Below are 25,705 nucleotides of genomic sequence, written 5' to 3'. Positions count from 1 at the left end.
TGTAGTCAGTTAGCAGCATATTGAACAGCCAGTAATTTGAATGACAACTGCTGTTGTGAGCTAAATATATAACCTGAGAGATATTCCCTCTCTTTCCTGCTGGCCAAAATAACCCTAAGTATAATTTATATGCATTTTCATTATGAGGGATTTTAAAGTATTTACAGTCTTATTACTCAACAATAACATGCCAAAATCTTCTTCCACTGGATTTTGTTTTTTGGCAGAAGGAAATAATGAATTTCAACCACTTCAGTCTGGGTTTTTCACAGATTGCACTCAGAGGAACTCTGCAGAATGTGAATAACAACCAAAACTTTCTATCCGTTCCACTGACTTGTGTGAATTTAAAAATGCATCACTTTGTAATCCTTTTCTAACAGAAAATAACTCTACCCTGAGGGAAAGTTGGGTAATGAAGGCTAAGCAGAAAGAAAGTATTGATATTACTGTAAGAATAATTGAAATACTGAAAGAAATTGAAATAGTAATCAATTGTGTTTATCATTTCTTGAATTAACCAGATAGGCTGTTGCCCATCTGTTGAATTAATCAGATGGGTAATTGTTATTTTTTCTTAATTTTTTTCAACTATTTTCTACTGAAAGAAAGCAGTTTGAGAAGGTTATTGCTATTTCAGGCTTCTATTGATAGAATTTCAATATTCTTCTTGCAAATTTAAACAAGAAGGTTTGTGCACTTTGAGACCACCAGACCAATTATGTATGATGTGAGAACTAGAGCATACAAATTTTCAATTCTGCAGTTTTAAAAAGCACCACAAAATTTTTTTTGTGCTTGGACTCCAAGATTGTCTCATTCGTGAATAGGAAAGCAAGAGTTTTGTCTTGAAAACTTAGCAGTAATGGGAGATTGCAACAGTAATTTGTGCCTTTAAGATTTTACTAGGGATCATCATAATTTAGTATCTGAGGTTTCCCACACCCTGGTTTTTAAGAACTATATCTGGCTTAACACTTCTAAAAATTCTCCTGACATCTGAATAACTCTGTTTTACCTCATACTCATAAAATTCTGTATGTTAGATAGGCTACCAGCTAATAAAACTGTAATTAGCTCTGTACATACAAATCGTGTAAAACTAAGAAACGGAAGAGTTGTGCACTGCACCTCTTTTCTCAAAGGAAACAGATGAAGTCATGTGTCTCTAAAGTCATGGCCGAAAACTGCAGATTTGCATTTGTTTTCAAAAAATCCTAAAACCTCTTGGATTCCTATATAATGAGTAGGGGCATCCTCAACCACAAGAGGGCATCCATGCTTGCAACCTGATCCTCAGAGAGCACACATATATCTACCTACCTGTCCACCTACCTGCAAATATAGATATGGATATAGGCACAGATATATTTATTCCCATGCAATCACAGTACTTTTGCTCTGGGAGGTTTCCTCTTTCAAAGCCCCATGGTATTTCTCAGTATTAATAGGGCATGCATATAAAGTCTAATTTTGCTGTTCACAAAGCTCTTGTGGAATCCAATTTTTTAATCCTGCAGAAGTTACATTAAACCTCCACCTTTTTTCACTGAAACTTGATCAAACTCACCTCAAATGCAGAGGGAAACAAACTGATCTCAAATAGTAGATCCCAAGGATAAATGTGCAAGGTCAAGCTGAGATTTTCTGAAGTAAATTATTTTTCAGAGAGATGATCTGGAATCACTAAAACTTGCTCAGCATCAATCTGAAGTCATGACTCTCCCCATGATTTGTTCCCCAGGCACTTGCCTGTTGTGATGAGGGGAGGGTACTATTTGTTTTGGTTTTGAACTGGAATACATTTTCCTCTCTGATGCACATAAAACTCTTATTAGGGCCTGAAACAATCATAAAAAGGAAGGCTGAAAGCAAATCTGACCTAGTGGCAGATTACATGTTTATCTGAAAAAGATCTCACAAACACTGGAGTGTATATGGTAATATATCCACAAAAAATAATCTGTAACTTCAGCACCAGAGTACAGAGGTTAGCACCAAAAGGTATCAACTTCTATCCATTACCTTAGATGTTTAAATGAGGCAAAAATTCACAAGCAGATATTATTACAAACAGCTGCACTCAATAATTAATTATATCAACTTTATTATATCATTTTTTACTCTAATGCCTCTCACAGTATTTTGACAAAATAAATTTTGCCTTATTTTAGCTTGTGCATACTTTTACAATTTTATATTTAGAACAGAAGTCTGAGCTAATTTCTCTGTCTTTAAAGGCACACCCCTCTGCTGAGAAATTAGTACTTCAAGTCCATAAGAATAGCAACTGGAGGTGGTTTGCCTCAGCATGGCCTTGAACCCATCAACCTCAGCATATATTAGAGCTGCCAAAGACATCTGAAATCTGCACTTCTCAGTGCTTTTTTGTAGCAGCACTTTGTGTCAGGTAGTCAGTCAGGAAGCACTGGCACTGGCAATCAAAATAGAGCTTTACTGGCGTTGTCATTACCTGGCCCAATAACAAAAAGATAATAGAAATTGGGGCACTTCAAACAGGCAATACAGAAAGGCCTTCAATTTAATGTGGCAATCAAATATCTGATGATCTGCAATCCCCTCTGTCAAATGAAAAATATTCAGCGAATGCTTGAGTGCTTGTAGCTGGTTTTATCAGGAGCTGCTCATATGAAATAGCTTATTTCCAGATAATATTTTGCTGCTGTCAATTACAGTGTGATTACAATAGTTAATCCCTAGCACCATAATGGGATGTTCTGAAAAAGCCTGTATACCTGTTCGTTAAAAGCAAAGTTTTCTATATTCACAGAAAACAAAATATTCCAAAAAAATCAAGGCATTTTTAGCAACTTAAAAAGTAACAGATACAATAAGACATATACCCGTGATAATAATTTCAGCTGAATTACAGAATTATAAATTAATTTACAAGGTCTAGTCCTGTTTGGAAAGCGTACCATACAACATACAAGTTGCAAGTTTCAAAGTGCATAGTCATTTATTGTTAGACCTACTGTTCTAGGCTCCATGGCTTAACTTGAACTTTTTCTAACACTCTGCTTCCTATTTGTATTAAATAAAAATACTGAAAATGGCTAGATGCACTGTTTTAACTGAGCTGTCTTTACCTCTATAGAAGATTTCTTATGCAGAACAAAAATGCATTTTTCACCTGCATCTTTGTCAAAAACTGCGCTGGCTGAGGGGCTAGTGTCCCCCCAAGTAGTTTTGTCTCACTCATTTCAGTGTGTACATGGATAATGCAAAGAGGTTGTTTCACTCCCAAAACAGGACTGGCTTTTACTCTGCCAAAGTATTTGACTGATTGAGTACTGTTCAAGTCCAAACTCCTTTGAAAACAAAAGGAAAAATCTTTATGTTGTACCTGTTAGGATAAAAGTTAGTAGAACATTACAAGGAGTTATCCTTCTACAACATGGACACACCTAAAGGCAATATGCCTGTCTAGTTCTTGTCGTGTCAGATACAGAAGTGTCACTAACCAGAAATATCTGAAGAGCCATAGATCAGCTGCTGACGTTCTCCAAGGGACCAGAGTATGGAGAGATAGAGAAGGACTGCTACATTTCATACACTATGCAGCCTGCTCCAGATATCTTGCTGGAGAAAAAAGAGTAACTAATGCAAAGAATTAAAATTCTTATCTTTCTTTTTATATCACCAGCATGTTACTTCATATTCTGGTGACAGACTGTCTCAAACACCCTAAAAAGACTGAATTAGTGACTTAAAGATACATACATATGTAGCTCTAGTGAAATTATCCTCTGTTATTCTACTTGCTCTACTCAGTATTGCTTTTCAAGTTCATAAATTTCAGAGGTCTAAATGTAGCTGTGCAAGCAGACTAAACACTTATATTTAAAGTGGAGTACATTCTGCCCTGTAACATAAAGCCAAAATTTGAGGCTATTTCAGTGACCTAGTAATAGTGGCAGACATTTGATTTCTTCCTTTTAATAATCTGTTTTTCAAGAAAAGCATCTGTATAATATTTCAGTTTTAATGTCTCTATTAGGCACCCATAAGGCATTCAGGTTTTGGCAGCAAGTTTTTGGCAGATCTGTTTTTTAATAATGCACAGAGATATTTTCAGGAAGTGTGCAGTATATCTTTAATGGACACTGGTAATTGCTTTAGAAATTTGGAATTTTTGCAACAAATCGATATGAATTTTAAAGCTCCCTAATGTCTTTTATTTAGAAATCTTCCTACCTATTTTTAGGTCTGATCTCTCCTGATTCTCAACTGAATTTCTGTCAGAGGGATAACATATATACTTGTAAACTTATATTGTAAAACACACTATGGATGTCATGTATTGATGTATATTGGATTGTAGCAATACATTTCTTCCTGTAAAAGAATAAATATACTCCTGCAAAGCACCATTATAGAACAATGACTGTGTTCAGAAATACAGGAAGGTAGAATCAAGCTGAGCTGTCATACCAGTATTTTTCAAGTGATGTAGCTTTCTGTCTAGATAAGACTTCAGGCATGTGAGTTAACAGCCACTGCATCTTAGTCAGTGTGGTTTCTCATTCTCTTTAATATTCCTGTCTGCACACAGACATGTGATAGCAGCAGCCATGTGCTGAACTCTTGAAACACCATAAATGAATTGATGCTGTGCATGAGGTAGGTAATATCCTGCAGTTTCTCTTGCACATATGTTTTCCTCTGCTCAGTGTCCCATTGACATTGCAGGTGAAAGCACAGGTGTAAACAGGAGGAGCCATTGGGAGTGTGAGGACAATTTGTTGCTTTGCGTGTCACACTCCATTTTTAAAGCACAGTATTAAACAATGACCCTTCTCTTTCTAGAGCTATTATTTTTTTAAAGGAATTAATATTCCATCTTCTGATGTGCTTTTAATACAATCTAATCCTCAGGAAACTACATTTGCTAAGATTAAAATGAGCTTGCTCTCCTTTAACAAAATGTTAATCTAAAAGAGATAATGTGAATCTTAAATCCCAAAATGTTAAAACCAAATTATGCTGTACTTTGAAAGCTAATTATACAAAAGCATACAAAAAGAAAATATCAGAGTATTATTACAATATCTCTCTATATATAATATGTGCAAAATTCAATACACAAGGTTCTTGTTACTCATCAGTGGGTTTTCTTTAAAATAATGTTAATCTTAATTTATTTAAACCAGTATAAGTAGTTTGATGTTACTCCTGGGAAGCAAAGATTGTCAATACAAGAACCTCCATAGCTTGGAGGACAAGCTGAACATGGGACTCCTACTTTATATGGTGCTTCTCCAATCCAGTTCCCCCTGAAAGTAAAAGATGTAAGAGAATGTTTAGTAATTTCAGAGTGGAAAAAGAGATCATTAACCATGCTTGTTTTGAGTGATTAAAGTTAATGTCTTCTCTGATATCCCATAAATGCTCTGTTACTAAAAACATGGCAGTAATTTATTTCTGTAGTTTACTGATAAACATTGATCTAGCAATTCCCCAAAAAGAACAGGAAAATGACCATGTGAATCCAGGCCAGTAATATCTATTTCACGTCCTTTAGTCTCAGTGGTGAAGTCCCAGTTTTCTTGCTTTTCCTACAATCAAGTGATTTTAATTCTCTGATCCCATAACAGAGTATTTTTTACTGAAGGTCTATATTTATGAAGAACAGCAAAATAAGAATTGGTGCAAGGTTTTCCTTGAGCACGTTTTTGTCTGGCAGTTATCTTAAAAGCTTGTGCTTGGAAGACAAAAAAAAAAAACCAGAGTGAAAGAGTGAAACCTTACTCTTAAGTTGCACCACCCTAAGTTCACATGGTGAAGCTCTGAGGCTGAATTCCTGGTTAGAGAAAAGGGAAGATAAAAACTATTTGCACCAGTAATATATTAAAAGGAACTGGACTGGGGCATTTCCTGAGGTCTCACAGATGCAGAGGAGAGGAAAAGGAGGGCCCCTGTCTGGTGAATAGAGGTGTGCATTAGACCCTAGGGGGAAAAGGGGTACAAAGTCTGGAGAGTGATCATATGAAAAGAGGCAACTCTGAAACGTCTAGGAACAAACACATCCAGACTTTTAAGGGTTTACATAAACCACAGACTTTTTAGAGAATCATGTAACACTCATGATGTAGGCAAAAAGTTAAAATTAGATTTTTATTTAAATGTTATGTCTCACAGAGCAGAGAACTTTCCTTTAGTTTGCAAGTGACATGGAATAGCAGTGAGTAATGCAATTATTTATGAAACATTTTGTCATCCCCCACCTCCCAGCCAGTAACTGGATCAAATGCCCTGGTCTGGGTTGTGCTTTGGAAGAAAGTAGGAATCTCAAATAATTTGCTCATTCCTACTTCTCTTCCAAATGGGTACAGCAGACTAAGTGCTCAGGAAATATATTTAGTCTGATAACAGATATGAAAATTGAGAGTTTGCTGAAAACTGCTTTCTGCTTCATTTTCTATGCAGCACATGGCACATTTGTGTGAGACTGCTAGATAATCTGGGGTCTTGCTAAACTGCAATTATCCTCCTTAACTTTAGGAGGTTTTCACTCATTTCAGAAGCATAAATATTTTTCAGTGTTACAGCATGGCATCAGTGAAAATTACTGGAGTTCTAAATCATAAATCTTTGCCAAATTCCAATCTTAATAACTCAGATTGGGGCTGCAATATTCACTTCCTTCCTCTTTAGATGAGTTTCTGATGGGCTGGTTACTCAGAAATACACAGACTTTACTGAGTGGCAAAGAGAATTCTGCATGTGTGCCCAAAGACTCTAAGCCAAATGTCCTTTACTCAATTAAATCTAGAAATACAAACTTAATTCGGGGAAGACAATATAATATTTGTGACACTACAAGAAGTAGATGTGAAAATCATTATTCCACTTCCCATGACTGAAAGGTCTACTCAAAAATCTCACACAGAGAAAGAGCTTGCAACTTCAGGCTTTGGTTTGCTGTTTGAGAAGCTGTGGGACTTAGGCTTAGAAAATATAAAATGTCATTTATTCATTGCTAACTGATACACAAACACTAAATCTGTTTACAAAAATGCCTAATATATAATCCATTTTATTCCTATATATGAAAATGAGATAAGTATTCCAGTAAGTTTATATTTTTTTTTTCTTTCAAATTAGGATACACAAAAAAATTCTCTTAGAAACTTTGATTTCATCTTGTCCATGCTGTGGAGCTATAAGTCAGATACAGTTTTTGCTGCTTAATATTTACTCCCTCACATTAATTTCTTGCCGTCCTTTTCCAGCAAATATTAAAGACAAAAGGACACAGAAATCTCCTTGATTTCCAAAGGTGGTTTTTTTTCCCCAAGTCAATTTTCTTACGAAACCCTATCTTTTTCCCAGTTGCAAAATCTTTAAAAATTCTTTTATTCATGTAACAGCTAGAGCAATGACATATTCTTTCATATTCTTTACCACAAATGGACCTGTGCCACTGAGAGTTTATGGAAAACATGCTCAATTAATTATACTCAGGTTCCTATACAGAACTATGTCTTTGCCTAATACACAGTCAGAGAAAGCAACCACTTACACTGTCTGTGCAGCTTTTGCAACAACCAGACCACAAATTGAAGCTCTCCCAGAGCCACACTCTACTGACTCATTCTGAGCCCAAATGTAAGCTTGGGGTGATGTCTACGAAATGCTGGCAGAAAAATTATTTCTGCATTTCAACCTAACAGAGACCTCTGCAAGTTATGGGATATACGGCCACCTGTGGGTGTCTATGACCTCTATTTTAACAGACCCTAATATGGAAGGCAAGGTGAGATCAATTTGCACACATGGAGCTTAGGCTGATGGACTTCACATGGAAGCGATGCTATGGATTATGTAGCAGGGTCATAAGCAAAGGTATCCTGTGGGCAACAACATGGATCACAGAATGGTTTGGGTTGGAAGGAACCTTAAGGACAAACTAGTTCCAACCCCATTGCTGCAAGCAGGGAACGTCCACTACACCAGGCTGCTCAGAACCCCATCCTGTCTGGTCTTGAACACCTCAAGGGATGGGGAGTCCATGACCTCGCTGGGTAAACTGTCCCAGTGCCTCACCACCCTCACATTAAAGGATTTCTTCCTAATGTCTAACCTAAACCTACTCACCTTAAGCTAAGGCCATTCCCTCTTATCCTGTCCCTACGTGCCCTTGGGAAAAGTCCCTCTCCAGCTCTCTTGTAAGACCCCTTTAGGTACTGGTAGGTTGATACAAGATTTCTCTTTTCCAGGCCAGATGGCCCCAGCTGTCCCAGCCTGCCTTCATAAAAGAGGTAAAAGATTCTAGCCCTGATCAATTTAGTGGCTCTCCTCTGGACCTGCTCTAACAGGTCCATGTCTTTCTTGTGCTAAGGACCCCAGAAGTGGATACAGCTCTCCAGATGGAGAGAATCACCTCCTCTCCAGAGGAGGAGAATGACCAGCTGGGCACATCTCTTTTGATGCAGTCCAGGATATGGTTGGCTTTCTGAGCTGCAAGCATGGCCTGATAAGTCATATTGAGCTTTTCACCTACAAAATCTTCTCCTAGGAGCTGTTATCAATTCATTCTCTGCCCAGACAGTACCTGTACTTGGATTAACCCAATATAGGTGTATTTGGCCTGACTGAATTTCGTAAGGTTTGCACAGGCCCACCTGTCAGTAAATCAAGAGCCTGATCTACAGTGGGATTGCTTACCTGAGGAAGTCTAGTCCACCATGCCTATAAAAAAGTGAAGAAATAAGGAATTCAAAGTAAAGTGAAGTCAGCACAAATAAGGAAGAAAAAAATTATAATAATAATGATAACAGCAGTAACAGAAAACAAGCTTTTCGTTTTGTTCCACACACATCAAGTTGTTCCTTTTTTTCCTTGTATACTGAAATCATAAATTTCTGTGCATTCAGATGGAAAGTTTGAACAAAGGAGGAGCCCACAGAAAAAGCACAAAGAGAGGTCATGCTGCAGAAAAAGGAGTAAGCAGTCCTATGAGAGGACCAAAACATGCACAAAGTATAAAAATAAACAAAAATAAAAGAGAGCAACTCACTTTGGGGCATAGTTGCATACCAAGTAAACAGCTCGCCGCCAAACAGATCCCCAGACGTTCATATTGTGGCATGTGTGGATTGCGCAGCCTATACGATTGGAAGTGGCCCAAACCATCTGAATAAATATTTATTATTGGTGAAGTCCAAATTGAAAATGAATATACATAAACATATATTTATAGACATACACATACATTTATTTGAGAGAGAAGGGTATAAATACATCATAGGAAAGTCCAGCTTTGGACATGAGATTTTGAATAGAGGAAATTTATATAACCTGTGTGTAATGGGTGCACATGGGTCCATAACATCGCATCGGGCATCTAGGGTTGCAATCTTGAGGATAAGGGAAAGCATAATCCTTCACCTCATCATACCACGGCTTTACCAGCTGGAGAATAGATCGATACCTGGGTTTGTTTAAAATACAGAAAGAAACACATGTCATTTTAGATTTCGCCTCACATCACTAGGGTCACAGTATTAAGCAATAATATTCTTAAGCCACTGACAGATATAGAACATAGAATACTGGATGACACTTGCATCAGTCCAAGATCTGGATCTCAGAGGTCATTCAAAGGCTGACAAAATAATTGTTTTGTAGGGTATCCTCTTACCTTCCTGTTCTTACAGACAGGTTCTGTCCCAAAAATCTCAGAAGATAGGAAGGGCCGTGGTCCCAAATGCATGTAGCAGCCCAAGCCTCAGCAGATTTAGCAAGAGTTTCATCCCAAACCTGACAAAATAAAGTATCCTTAGCAGTAGAACAGAAAAAAAGCAGATAATGATCATAGTGCTAGGATAGAACAAGTGAGTACCTCAATTCACAAATATACTATCGTGATACATCAGATCTGCAACTAAGAGGAGAACTGTGGAGCAGGATGTACAGAATCCAGCAGGATTTGCCCTATTGCTGGACAGAATTCCTGTCCACATCATTAGAGGAAGCCAAGTATTCTGATCTCTCCCTTTTTTTCTGGAAAACCCCTTCACCAAACAGACATTCTCATACTATTTTCCCTTCTGTGTTGATGAGATCCATGTGTGGAGAAGAGTGAAATGTTGGCTGGGACTCAGATAAAAGTGAAGGAGAGGAACACAGAGAAGAACAATTCAGCATAGGTATTGCATACCCCAAAAGCCCAACAAATTTGAAATAGGACTTCAGGAATATCTATAGCCAGAGACAATGTGCATGGTAGCTCTTCATATTTGAGGTCACAAAGTCAAGAAAGAGATTCCACAAAGGCAAAGATTATGGATAGTTTCCAGGTGCAGTATGGATTTCACTACTTTATTCTGCACAAGAACTGGCATTGCTCACTGCCCGATATAAAAAGATAACAGCTCTGTAAGAACAATTTGACTTCTTAAGTTTGCCATGTTTGGAACATGAAGTGAACTTAAACATTGTCTCCTTTATATGCTCTGCCTGCTCAATTACATGCTTGATTTGTAACTCTGCTGTTTTCTCCACAGCAAAAAAAGGTTTGTCTTCAGAAATAATGGAGATACTGACAACAGTACCTACTGCACCACTGGAACTCCTGATAAAGAAGATCTCACTGCTGAATTACAAGTGCACACAAATCATAGTATATATTAGAGTTTAAGAGGTACCAAGTAGGCTGTAGATTCTGGAATTACATGTATATTTAGAATACTCTCCTTGGAGTGCTTAGGTACAGAATAGTTGTAGTGAATAGCAAGTAGAAAGGCAGAACAGAATGTAGTAAAATTGCCTATGCAAGACCATCAATGCTTTTTAAACACAAACACAAACTCTTGAGTGGTTATGAAATAAAGAGTATGCTTTCTGAGGCATGAAATAAGAGGCAAAGTCAGAAATTAACTTTTCAAAGGATAAAGTGGCCCACATCACAAATATTTTCGGTACTATGAGCTAATAAGGATTTATAACACTGAATTCAGTTTTAATTTCACAAACCTGAAGAGTGAAAAGACTGATCATTGACTAGGACAATAATTCATACTCTGACTAGTACTTTATGAAATTTCTCTTAGTGAGAAAGACAAAATTCAGTAAATGTTATGAAATTACTAGACCATTGAACCAAGCTCTGGCAAATATGAAGTGGATAGGAAGTGACACCTCCTTGATTAAAGGTGAAGAAGCACAACAGAGACCAGTAAGACTCCGTAACACAAATAATTTTCCGTTCAAGTAGAACCACCTTAGAGATGGTAAAATAGGTGGTGCTTAAAGCAGAGAAGATTTATTTCACACCTGTTCAGAAAATTTTCCAGAACAAAGTCAAAGTGAATTGCTAGTACAAGGACAAAATACAGAAGTCTTAAGAAGGAGCATGCTACAAAGGAATACTCTTCAAGCCCAGGAACACTTAGCTCTGAAAAATTATGGGAGTTTCATGGAGGAGTTAGAGATAAAAAATCCAAAACCCAGGATATGCTCTAAGGGCCTAAGCAGGAGAAAACTGTGCATAGACATTTATTCTGCTTTGTATCTCTGCCATTAAGTTTACTAGCTGCATGTCGCCAGGATATAAAAACCCCTTTATAACCCCTGTGGTACAGCTGTGATCCCAAAAGGAGGGCTGAAAGAGTAGGTACAAACATAAAAGAGTGCCTGGGGAGTGTGCCTGAGAGGCTGGGGCCACAGCCAGCTGTTGGAGCCTGCCCAGGCCCAGGGGAGCAGAGGAGCTCACGGACCCAGCGCGTGGTCCAAACACGGCTGCCTGGTGTGCATCCATAAGGGGCTGCTCTGCCAGGACTGTGACACCCCATAAACACCCTCCTTTGCTGGGATTAATCACGCTTCTGGCACCAGTGCCCAGAGGCTGAACATGAGGTTTGCATGCTTGCTCCCAAGTGACCTGTCTGCACTCCCGCAGTAATCTAAACGCGCATTGTATTCACACAAATAGTGCCAGCATCCTGATTTCCACCCAGCACATTTTTCTGTACTGAACTGCCTCGCAAAATAGCACGTTAGGTGTTTGAAAGAAATGTGAAGAATGGACTAGGTTTTCACTATTAACACTCTCTAAACAAGGCACAGCCCCTGCCTTGGACAGTGAGGGCATTTCTAGCTCACTTCTGCTTTTCCTCAGCTTCATTTCTAGTTATCAGGAATCATCTGCAGCATTAGACTGATAAAGTTTTGGGGTGCTGTTTCAAACTCAGTTAAAATGTTGTGAGTTTGCCTCTGCTTTCCCTTACCTATTCACTCTTGATCCCTCTCCGGACAGATCAAATTTTTGGCAAACATAATAAAATAGAAACAAAGAGAAGGAAACTAAGGAATCAGGGGGAGGGAAGCATATGCAGCACCTTTAAATTTCCTCCATTCTTTCATTAGCAGCCGGGTGAAAAGCCTCTATAGAGTCCCCTACTACTAGGTAAATCACTTGTATTTCATGGGAGAAGTTGATTGCCTCACCTTCTTTATTTTATTTACTTCATTTTCTCAGATGAAAAGGTGGTCTCAGTCCTTCTAAATCTACCTCTAGATGATCACCAGAAGAAGAGAATGAGTAAGGGAGACCTTATAGAGTCTTTCAGCATCTGAAGTGAACGTACAAAATAGCTGGAAAGAGACTTTTTCCACAGGGATCAAATGATGGGACAAGAGGGAATGGCTTAAAGCTGAAGGAGGATAGGTTTATATTAGATATTAGGAAGAAATTCTTTACTATCAGGGTGGTGAGGCACTGGCACAGGTTGCCCAGGGAGGTCGTGGATGCCCCATCCCTGGAAGTGTCCAAGGCCAGGCTGGATAGAGCTGTGACCAGCCTGGTCTAGTGGAAGGTGTTCCTGCCCAGTGTAGGAGGATTGGAACTGGATGATCTTTAAGATCCCTTTCAACCCAAACCATTTTTTGATTCTATAAAATGGCAAACAACTAATATAGGCTGTAGGTGAAAAATATAATCTCATAATGACCCAAAATATTGTAAAAGACTCTTCCATTAGTTCATCCTTTCAAAAAAATTCTGATCCTGAATCCACATTTGTACTAATTTTTACCACAGTGTAGTCCCCTGTTTTGGGCAAGTAAGAGAACAGAACAAAGACATTTGGATTTTGAAGCCATGTGGCTTCATTGTTGTACATAGATAAATAGCATACCAAGAAATGCAAATATATCCAAAAAAAAGAAACTGAAGTAACTTGAAAGTGAGAGGAACAGTTTCTGTACAAGGAGAAATGAAAAAGCTCATGCTAATTAGCAAAGAATTTAAAAGAAACTGAGTGATAAACAAAATTAAAAATTCTGAAAAATGACCAATCCAATATTCCTATTAAACACATCTGATAAAGCTGCCCAACCTGAACAGAAAATTGTAAAAGAGAAAAAGGAGAAAGATTTCCATACTCAGTGGGTTAAAATCTAAGAAGGTGACTCATCCTGAAATGCTGATCATGCAAACTCCCAGTGCCAGACTATGTTCATCCACGCCCTGGGGACAGCTAATCTTCACCTGCTAGGTTGCAAGTAGTTGAGGAAGAAGTCACCTTCTACCCAGTATAAAGATCCCCCTCAAACTCCAGATCACCGATTTGGTCCAGCATGGAAACCTTCCCACTTCTCAGCTGGGTCTAACTGAGCCACAATAGAGTTAAAGCCTGTCACCACATTTCCACTGACAACTCGAAATGAACATCCTTTGGCCAATTTATTTTTTCTTTCTGGAGCCAAAGATTATTTTCCTAGAAAGCTGTCTGACTGTGCTCTCTGTACTGTTCCTTGCAAAACAACACTTCCAAACTTCACCTCACTTGAAAATTGTCAAGAGGACTGAACACAAGGAACAGGACAGTGTTTCTACATAGGGAGTTTCAACACCTGAGACCACTTCATGAGGCAGTTCTGGGGTGTGTGTCCTCTGCACTCACACAGCATGTGCTTGCTGAGAGTTAGGAGCAAAATCTTAGCATTAATAAAGTCAGTAGGTATTTTGCCAGTGAGCCAGAATTTCATCCTAGATTTTGTTTGTTTCCCTCTGTAAACAAATAGTAAAATATTTAATCCTCAAAATGTGCAATGAGCAACAGCGTAAAACAAAATCTCCTTCATGCTGAATGAAATTTCTTTAAGCCAAAAAAGTGGGCTTTTCCCTCACCAAGGAAAGCCTTTTAATATTGAGTCACAGTTCCCTCATATGTTCCCTTTTTATAGCTGTATCTACAGCTGTCTCTCAGTTGTTCTTAGATAATTTCCATGTAAAAGCAATGAAGTTGTCTTTTTGTGCTTTGTTGGAACAGGAGGTCGTGGTCATAACTATGCTCTTAGGTATTAAAACAATGGCAAAGCTGAATAAACATTGTGATAATGAAAAAGAAAAAAAACAACTACAATACTACAAAGATCTGTCCACGACATTTGTTGAAGAAAAAAATCGGCTGTTCCTTCCTACTTTGATACTTATGTTTTAATTTGAGGAATTGCATACATAACAATTTATAACTTGAACTTAAAAACATGATTCTACTTATTTTCATTGCAGGCAGAATTACAGCCCTCAATCATTTAAATGGAGTAGCTTTTTCTTGACACTGCTCAACAAATGTCTTAGGAGACAAACCTAATCACTCAAATGACAATGACCTCTCTTCGTCTCTGCAAGCACTCTGAAATTATTATTAATGGCAACAGATTGCAAGAATTTGTGATCTCAATAAAAATTGAACAGAATACCCAGCCATACACTGTATTAATTATATTCCCATTCTGTGTGGATATCTGTGGGTAAACTGGATGTTTTCAGAAGCACTTAAATTTACAGCCCTCATTGTCACAAAGAAAATATGAAAAAATGTGCTAAGCAGGAGTGCACCTTCCCTGACAGAGCCAGCAGACAGATTGTGAGATAGAAGATGTGGGCTAAGTGTGGAATCCACAAAGATATGCCTTTACCTGTAAGTCTAAGGACTGTGCTAATGATCATTGTAAAACACTCAAACAATCCAAACCTGTGTTTTCATTCTTCTTTTGCCATCATGATCTTTAATCTTTCCCAGCTCATTTTTATTGCCAGCAGCAGGGAAGCTCTCCTAACTTGCAAAAGAAAGAGCACAAGAGGACCTCAGCAGAGCATTGCTCTGGATATTAAATACCAGCAGCAGCCCTCAGTTCTTCACTGTTTGTGTTTGGTCTGTTTGTTGCAGGTATGTTTTTTGGTTTTTTTTAATGACATATATCAGCTAAGATAATACTATGCATATTTCTCAATGGTAAAACAAGTACTTGAAGCAAAACATGCACACCCTGGTTACTCACTACCTTCCTAGGGATGCCCTGAGTTGGGGCTGCTGCCCATAATGCCAGGACAGCTCTGGTGTGACCAGACCTTCAGCTGGCTGCCACCAACTGCCCAGCTGAAGTGACAAACACTGGGTCTCTACCAGTGAACACAAATCCAATACAAACAGGTGAAATTCACTGTTTCAATTATTCCCTTCTGCAACAACTTCTTTATGCAAGTGCAGTTACATGAAGAGATGGCAAATGAAATATAGGGATACACAATTTGAAGAGAGTTGCATGGCAACACTGCTACATTTTGAAGTAATAAAAAGTGGCAATTTGCTTGTCAGTTTTGGCATCTTATTTTTTATTTATATGTGTTTACTGTGGACTCATATTAGGGATATTCAGATTGCTATTTTACACAAATAAATCTACAGCAATTCTTAGTCATCTCAGACAGATGGCCAGCATGACCTTCTTTTAGCAATGATCAGTTAAAAAATTAGCCTTTCCACCTCAAACATATTATTTTACTCTCTAGCAGCCCCCTGCTTCTCTTTGTTTGCCTAGTTGAAGATCAAAAGCTCTTACTTCCAGAATGGCAGCAAGTGAGAAAGAAGAAAACCTCGACTCAAGCAATTTCTTCCTCTGAAAAAAATACTGCGAAGCCAAGTGATGAAATCCAACATGTCCAGTCCATCTGTGCAGCTGCATTCCACAGCTGCTCCTGCAAGTCCCAGACAGATTAGCAGATGTAGGCTGCTACCCTCCAACACACAGGTCTTGTCCCCACGGGTCACTCAGCCTTGCACCGCTCACACCACTTGCGCATGCAGTGCCTGATGTTCTAATCCCACAGCAGCCTGCAGGGCACACAGGAGTCCTTTGCTCCCCTTCTCTTCCATATAGTCAGACCTGTAGTATCTCCAGGTTTAGAAACTTTCTGTAGGACCCCCCACCACGCCCACTAACCCCCAAATCTGGCAGAAAGCTTAATAAAACAACCCAACAACCCTCCTGCCTGCATGAATGACTGAAAGAGCCCCGTCTTCTTGCTCCCACTTTTTTCAATACATACTGTGTGATGAAAACATATGAGCTCATTGGAACGTACAGAGAAATGTGGCAAACTTTATATATTTATTTAGGCTCTGAGATCATTGGGACTCTAGACTCTCTCTAAAAATATTATTTTTTTTTCTTTTATCTCAACAGCCACCTGTTAGAAATCTTTGTATGTATATTGCAATTAATGCCTACCACACATGCAGATACCTTTTCACATGCATTAGGTAATAATTATAAAATTTACACAGAAAATTGCCAGCCTACCCTCTAGAGAAAAATATCTTGATGGGAATCACAGTTCAGTATGTCATTCTTTTGCAAATAAACAGAGGGTTAATACCTCAAGCTGCTTGTCCAACAACCCACTGCAACTCAAAGTAAAACTGTGCAATGTTTTATAGTAAATTTACTCTCATATATCCAAGCCTCCAAACATCTGAGTCACACTTCTGAAGAGCTCAGTATTACAAGGTCTGGCTTAATGCAGGCATTACCAGAGATATTCCAAAGAAACCTTATTGCCAGAAATTTTTTCCTTATGAAAATTCAAGTCTGTGTTTTACATAGTTTATATTCCTGGGTGTCTATGTGGTGCAAACACAAAGTGCTATCATTTGAAGCTTTACCACTGTTAGTAGTAATTTTTTTCTTCTAAAGGTTGTCTGCACTTCCTTTCATGTTTGGCACCAGGCTCTAAGACAACAATAAATAAAATTGGTATGCTGTCAGATTTAACAACAATAAGCTTCTCTGATATGCTATTATTTGTTTAGCTTTTGGAAAAGTTAAATATCACAGCTATGTATCTTAAAATATTCAGTGCTTTTCTAACCAACTGCAAGACATATTTTAAATGGCAACAGCTTATTTTAGAAGTGGTAACAAAAAGGACCAAACTAGCTCCATGTCACCCTGACAATTGGTCAGAAGTCTGAAAAGGAGTGCGCCTGATCTCTATCATTTTAAACATGATCAGAACAAATTGTATTTTCTTAGAAACACAAAACATGAATGAAAATGCATTTGTTATGTGGTGTTTAATTTCTCTTATATACAAAAAAAAGTCAACGTTTAGCTTTTCTTTGTTATTGACCATTGAAGCTTTCCATCTAAAGAAAAAATGTTTCTAATATCTTTAAAAGTTTTCAAAGAAAATACTTACTATTTTCTAAGTAGCTCTAGATGAAAGATATGGCAGCATGACATAAAAGAAAACACATACAAGCTTCTTCTTTCTGCAGAATAAAGAATAAGAACAATAGTTCTTTATTCTCAGAAGAAGAAAGCTCAATTTAAGATTCCTTCTCTTGATACAGATTAACAGGTATCACTGACAGATAGATAGATGTGCAAAACCAGATAATTCTCAGTTGCATTTAAACAGCCCTCAAATCCCATCCCAGGGCACCTGCAGATGCATTCAAACATGGAGGTACCTGAGCTAAAGACAGGATTCTGTGCACAAAAAGCAAGCAAGTGGCTATCCTGGACTTCCATCTTTTGCTGCCTCTAGGATACACATTTTCACAGACCTGTGACAGACTATTTATCTTTTCAGGTAAGAGGACAAAAATGTTGAGAGGTTTAAGGTTACTATCATTTCCATTCATGTATGAAACAAAGTACTGTGTACTTTGGATCAAGATTCTTGTGAAAAATGCCCTGTCTCTGTTTGTAGCCAAGAAGTTCAAGAGGTGCTACATTTAATAATAAAGGAATGTCTAATTCTGAGGCCTCTGGGCAGGCTGCTTTTCTATCTGAGGGTTTATTAAGTTGGTTTTTGTTTGCTTAAACTCCTAGAAGGCTTTCTGCTAATGCTAAATTTAAATAATGTAAATATTCTTTTCTAAAACACCATCAAGATGGATGTTTTAAAATTGCTATGCATAAAACATTGGAACAGAGCTCTAGTACCAAAGCAAGTTTAACACAGTCATTCTTTTCCACAGAATTTATCAACAACATCATTTTTGGGGAAGTTTTTCAGATTTTTCAAGGACTGCTTTCCAGGAAGGGTCTTTTTTATTGAACTCTTGAACAGGTCTGTCATTCACTCTGAACATAACAGATGGCTTTTGTACTTCTTATCAGTAACATCCACTTGGATTTGACCCCAGATGAACACCAGTTACTGAGACTGAACAGTCTTTCCTAGCTTTCTGTCAATGAAACGGTGGGGAAAATGGGCCACACCCTATGTCTCAGTGATAGCCAAGTAGTTCAGTGCTGCATTATTAACAGTGGTGGACTAGGAAATATGTAAGTGGCTAAACTCACCTGTGAGGCAAAAGAGACCTAGGTAACTGTATTATGCCAAGATCAGCAGAAAGTAAGCTCCATTTACTCCTGCTTTCTCTCAGTTCACTCTCAGTTGCCATGCTGTGCCTCCACTGCAGAGAAAGGATGAGTATGTTGTGAAACACCTACTTCATTTCCAGGCTGTGATGCAGACAGACACCAATAACTGTAACCATGTGAACCACATCAGATCCCTCCATATTATTCTAATTTTCTGAGAGGCTCATTATTCCAGAATTCATTTGCCCATGATCTTCAGACACTCCTGGTGCTGCGTTATGGTACTAGGCTGAAGGGACATATTCAATTGGCTTAACAGAAAAACAAGTGGAAGGAGGAAGAAACTGGCACCATTGAACGTATTCCACTACTCCACCCCTTCTCATTTGTTCTTACCTCACTTGTGAATTCCCAGCATAGAGCAAGCTAAAAGCCATGGCAAACTGGGATAGGAGGCCCACACTGGGAAACCTCCAAGCATCTTTAGCTCTCATCTGCCAGAAGACTGGGGTGGATTAAACTTTCTTTTATTTTGTGCTCTGACATGATGAAAAGCATATCAAGAACTTTGTACCCTGATTCTTCATCTGGTTACTTTATTTCAAACTTCCCCAGGTATACAGGATTTTAGGGAACAGGGCTACACAGTGGAAAAAGCAGGCTGCCAGTAACTTCTACAGTAAATTCTTCAGTTAAAATGATAGGCCTAATCTTCTTTGACATCTTAGGGTCTTGTTCACTAATTTAACAAGCAAACTGTAAATGGAGTGCAACTGTAATTTGATCCAATATGAAGAAGTATTGTAATGACATGCACATGCAAATTAAGGAAAGATAACATGCATCCTGATGCCAAGAAAACTGTCAGTAAATATATAAAGGATGATTTCTGAAATGAAAAAGGATAGAAATTCTACTGGAAGTTTAAAAATGCATATAAAGATTAATTATCTGAGGTTTAGAGGGAAATATTTAGGTTAGACATTTGGAAATAATTTCTATTCCTAAGGTAAAATATTTGCCAAGAGATGTGACTGAGACAGCATCACTATATGTGTTCAAGAGTAGACAAGATGAAAACCATATGTATGTAATGCAGAAGGAAGTGCTGCAACAGGCCAGGGATAAAGTACATGAATTAAGAGACTTTATCCAACTCATTAGACATAAATCTTGAAGAAACTACCCTGCAATCCTTACTCACAGACATGTATGATTTCAGTGGGACCATGTAAATAAGCCAGGGCAAATGACTCAAGAACAAAATGTCCTTAAAAATTTAGAATGGTCTGTAAGAAACCACACTGAAAACAGTAAAAAAAAAAAAAAAAAGAAATAGGTGAACAGGTTGAGAAGTTTATTTATCAGAAATGCTACTGAATTGGAGAGAAAACCTAACTCACTTTTTATATGCCCATACAAAAGGCTTTCAGTATTAAGCAGGACTCTGGAAAACTTGAAGTAGGTTTGTTGGGGGTTTTTTGACTTTCTCTTACCCATCACTTACTGCATATTCACAGAATATTTTTAAGATCACCTTGACAGCAAAATAATTTTATCAAGACTTTAAAACCTAGAAGTGAAATAATGAGGCAGTTATTTGCATTTTTGAGCACTAACTGGGTTATACCTTTGTTCTCTGACACACTGACTTTGGAAGTTACCTGCAAATTTGCTGGGACAGGAAGTATCCAAATACATCACCTCAGCAAAGAGACTAATTCCTGGGCCACAAAAAGTGCACATATTTCCAGCATGCCACACATGGACTCCCCCACAGGACTACAGGAGCTTCTTTTGGAACACAATTGCTCTTCTTCTACAATTGGTCGTTTCCTTTGTTTAGTCTATTATGGTCTTTTATGTGGATTTACTAGAAATTAATATGCTGAAATTCTCCATTCTCTTCCAGTTCCTCTTCCATCAGCTCATGAGAAACATGAAATAACTCCTGGGTAGCAAAACTAACACATTTCAGGCTAGTCTGGAAATCTTTTACTACTTTGAGTTCTACAAAGTGAGTCAAAGTGACAAAGTTCAACGAGAGGCAGATTTTCCCAAATATAAAACTCCAGTTATATATCACAGAGCAAAAAAAAATTGAAACTGTGTCTGCACATCTTCGGTACATTAGCAGGCTCAAGTTTATCTAGAGCACTTTTTGTACTTAAAATCTTCAGACAGCATTCCACAGACATGTGTTTGAGTAGGCAATCCTGCCCCCTCTACTATATTTTCAGACATGCTACTGCCAGTCCACTAATAACTATGTTGATCCATACTGGGCTCAGGACTCATCCTTGCAGAGCCAGCAGTGAAACTACTCATGGCTTGTCTTTTGTCATGGCTCTTCAGCAAGTTATTCAGATCACCTTAGAGAACTCTTAAATAAAACAGATTTTCCCATATTGCATGGGAATGCCATAGAGGATGGTGTTTAGTGCTCATCAAGACCCATTCATATCAGTTACTGCTTCTGCATGCAAAGCTGTTAAAAGCATGTCTGCATGTAAGCACCTTCTCGACCAGCTTTTGCACAAACACAGTGGTGCGGGATACAACAAAGACCATACAGACTTTGAAGAAACTGGCCTCAAGTGAGGATGACTGTAGGAAATGTAAAAATAACTTCTGATCCTCATAGGAACAGATATTTCATGAATGAATGTTTTGGAAGCCTAAATATAGTACCAATGCACACTAAAAGACATTTTATGAGATTCAAATTTCAGCTGGCAACATCTTGCAAATATTTACTGGCCTAGCAAGTAGCTGAGATGTTCCAGAAAGACAGCACAGGTCTCTATAGTACAGAATTAGCATTCAGAAAAAGGGATTTCTTTGTTCACATGCTTTCACTGGGTTTACAGATGTACATACTATTTACACTAGACAGCTGCTGGCAACTCTACACCTCACTTCTTCTGAGTCATGAATTTTATGGAATCTTTCTGCTTTCTCCATAAAAAATATGCAAAGACTAGATGATTTTCACCCTTTGTCAGGCCTAAAGTATGGTTTCATCTTTCTGCAGGTATCCCTCAGCTTTTAAAGCATAAACAAAAACTTCCTTAGGATGAATAAGAAAAAGGTCCAAATTAAAATAAGGACTCATCAATTCTGCATTACAGGTCTAGAATTTCTTGTTTTCTTGAATTTTCCTTCACATATACACTGACTAGATTTGTACCTGTAGAAAACCTTCCAGTTGAAGGCATCAGCAGCTCCAGAACCAGAACCCAAAGGAGGACTACTTTAAAGTCTAACACATTGGGCGCCAATGTTCAAATAGAAAGACTTATCATAGTGTAATTGGCATAAAACACACCAGTTTCTTTCACTGGGGACTGACACAATGCCTCCCACCATGTTTGACTCTCCAGCTGTCTGCTTTCATGGGTGCTGCATACAAGTACAGGCTGGGGCAGCTCTCAGACCCACCTCTCCCAAAGAGAATTAAAACACTTCCCAGCTCTGTTCATCTGAACTTCCCCTGCCTAAAACATGTGCATTCAAAGCTGTTCTTCCAGAACTCTCATCCAAGGTCCTACAGTACATAAACCTTCTAGACAGTAAGGGCAGAGAGAAGAACGCCCAAGAAGTGTGAATTACCTGTAACTGCACTGAACATGTGAGGAACAGACTGCATCAGAGAGAGGAACAGAATGTGTCAAGTAGAAAAGCCCCAAAAAATGTTGGGTGTGGAGAGCTGGAATCACAAGAACCAAACCATGCAGCCAAACCCTGAAGGGGTTTTATTTCCACCAGGGAGGTGGAAATAAAAGCAAGTGAAACTGCACAGAAGTGAGAATGTGATACAGTAATTAATAAGAAGAACAGCTCCTAACAGAATTAGGAAAAAAACAACAAAAAACAATTTACTATGGTGGCGAACAGAGAAAAAAATGAAAAAATATCTTCTAGTTCTTCAAAATTGCTTAGTTTTTCTCTATTTCAACACACTTACAAAAGATTTCCACAATCTACTGCATCTGTAAGCAATTCCAGCTCTCTAACATGTGACATCCGTTTTAGTCATTGTTAGGGAAAATGGGATAGGCCATTTTCTTCACTACCCCAGCACTTTTCCATAGTATTCAGAAAAGGAACACATGATCTGTAACGTTCTTTCAAGTACAAATGCACGTTGTCTGCTGGTAATGACAATGTGTTCATTGTTTTATTTATGACAATAAGTATTGAGAAACATAACATCTTTTTTATATAGCAGCAGCAACCTCATGTGCCTGTAAGATACAACAGATGCTGCCCCACACACTGAAATTATTCAGACACCAAAGAACGGACAAAGCAAATTCAGTCATTGTTAATGGTGTTTCCAGTCTTGGTATGGCTTACAGCACCATGTCATCTTCAAGGCCTCCCTCCCAAAATACTTCTGTAGTCAGAGAGGTAAGAAGTTCCATAGATGGTGCCATGACCACCAGATGGCAAAGCACACCATGTGCAATATTGCTCACTGAGCATTTTTGCTCTGTAGTTACATGGGACACACACACAGACCTACACAATTCTAAAAGAGAATTGTTGGCAGAGGGGGGGCTGCCACTTGGGGATTCAAGCTCAAGTTGCACTCTGGATCATTACCTGCATAGCTTGAGGTGTTGATCTGAATTCTGCAGCATGAAGTCAAAGTACTTTCAGACTGGAAAACCAAATGTAAAAGAAAACCTTCAGCCCTTGCACTTGAGACTACTGATGGGGCTGATGCTGCCAGGAGCACAGGTACATCCTATGGCTGCTTACTACTGGCAAAAGCAATAGTAAGAAAGGCAGGGAAAAGAGCAGCATACCAGCTGTAAAGAGCGTGATTTCAATCTTGATTTTTTTTATCTGTGTTGCAGCAAAGCTGCAGCAGAATACCCACCAATATAGATAAAATCTTGGCAGTTTATGTTTATGAGTTCATTAAAATACATTTAATCCAGGAAACTCGCTTTCTATTTACAAGTGTTTTTTACTGAGCAGGCTAAGAACACTGCACTTACAAAACCCTTGGGAATATGACAGGGTGTTGGCTTCACTTAAGCAAACTGCAGGAGCACATTTCTAAAACACACAAGCCAAGGAAGGGTATGGTAGGCTGCCATTCCATCAGACATTACAACAAGGTTTATTTATGCAGAATCAATGGAAACATCAGTGGAGAGCACAGCAATGAAAATGATGACTGAGCTTGACTTCTGACTGATCTGGTTTCTCTGTCTCTGACCTTTCCATTTAACCAGACTTCAAACTCAGCCTATGGTCTTCATCCTGCTATATTCTGAGAGCACTCAGCATTCTGAGGTGCTGCTGGGATGCCGAACAGATTATATGATGAAATCCAGATTTAGGTAACATCTGTGACAGAAACATATCCAAACTGTTAATCAGCAGCTGCTACAAAGGAGGAGCTGTTATTACTGATATCCCCTTTTCATGTCAAGCTGATGGTGTCCTGTTGCTCAAACCTATTAACTGTCTGCTGTCATATGAGAAACTCTGTGACTTTAAGCACTTATTATGGTGCTGACACAACTTGTCTGTACTTTCAAAACAGTGTGAATACCTTAATTACAAGGTTGAAAAACAAGTTTGTTGGACACCTATCTTTAATATTAGAGGCCCACATTACGCATGCATGCAAAGTTGGAACACGAAGTAGCAAACACTGCTGGCCTTGTTAAGTATTTTCCAATAAGGGGAAAATGTTCCTGCCACATACTTTTTTTGAACACATTGAAATCCTTCACACTACAGAAACATTAAAAAACAATATTTGATTTTAAAAAAGTATTTGATGGAAAGAGAAAGGTATTAGGTGTAAACAAACAATATGCAGTAAGTAAAACACATGAACAGAAGACAAATAGTGCATCAGATGAATTACTTATTGCTTCCATACATACTATGTGTGAAACAAATTAGAAATGGTCATTTGGTATATTTTTGCCCACTTGCCCATTGCCCATGGGCAATGACTTTCAGTGTACTCCACATAAACTATGGGGCCAGTGATCAGCACTTTAAACACTTTAGTCCACATATGATCACATACTATTCCTCAGACCAACAAACAGTTAACTCACCACTTCACTTACTTCATTGGGACTACACATTGAAATGAAGATTGAACAGGGCAAGTAAAAGGCTGAGAGTTCAGTATTTAGATTTTGCCTGCTGAAGCTAACGCAGCTTGAAAACATAAGGACAGAACATTTTAATAAGCAGTAACAGATTAAAAAAATATTTAACTAAACCATTACAATTTGTTTAAGAAAATCAGATAACTGATTTACAGTTTGTTTTACTCTGAAATAAACAGTTCACTTACCATATATTCCATGTTAGAAGCAGGTGGGAAGACTTTGCCTCTGACTTGATTATGATAATCAAGAATGGCAATCATGTCATTCTGTGAAATGTAGCGCTTCCGCCTGGCTTTGGGAATTTTTGCAGAGTCCAGATGAGCTGCCAAAGCCGTCTTGATGTCAGTGAAATTATTGTCTGACAGGAATAGGTCAGTGGAGTTGGGTAACACTAATGCACTTGTTTCACAGAGAATGGACAATAAAAGAGTGCAACTGATTGCAGCAATTAGTGTCATTTTGGGGGCAAAGGAGACAGATAGGTCACAGAGGTATTCTGCTTTAAGTCAGGGTAGCAGAAAGCAAATCTGTAGAAGAGAAGATACCAAAGATGTGATTCTGTACATCTGGGTAGCAAGACAAAGTGAACTAGCAGGCTGCGATTAGAAAAATCATTCTGTCTGTTAGATCAATCATAAAAACAATCCATGCAGAACACGTGTTGCTGAGCAATTTTCAATAACTGTATTAAGTGATGATGATCTTACTACAACACATGAAATGAAGTATCATTACACCACTGATTACATGGTCAAAGCTAGTATTCCTGAAATAGTGACAGGGCTATCACACCCGATCAGTCCACAAACCACACTATAAATCTTAAGTGGGGAGACTGCAAGAAACCTCACATCATGTTTTCCACTGAAAATTAAAAATACATCCTAGGCTATGCCTATCCC

General features: G+C 38.3%; 1 protein-coding gene across 1 annotated transcript; it reads right to left on the bottom strand.

Annotated features, from left to right (window-relative positions):
• Positions 1-5,161: 5,161 nt before the first annotated feature.
• PI15 (peptidase inhibitor 15) lies at positions 5,162-25,261 on the bottom strand. Its single transcript, XM_062502474.1, has 5 exons — positions 24,989-25,261; positions 9,668-9,786; positions 9,325-9,457; positions 9,044-9,159; positions 5,162-5,297 (listed from the first exon to the last, which is right to left on the bottom strand). Exons 1-5 carry the CDS (start codon positions 25,259-25,261, stop codon positions 5,162-5,164), a joined length of 777 nt encoding a protein of 258 aa, XP_062358458.1.
• Positions 25,262-25,705: the final 444 nt, after the last annotated feature.

This window comes from Cinclus cinclus, chromosome 1 (genome assembly GCF_963662255.1).
Source record: "Cinclus cinclus chromosome 1, bCinCin1.1, whole genome shotgun sequence".
NCBI classification, from domain to species: domain Eukaryota; kingdom Metazoa; phylum Chordata; class Aves; order Passeriformes; family Cinclidae; genus Cinclus; species Cinclus cinclus.
This window is presented reverse-complemented; position numbering and strand designations above follow the sequence as displayed.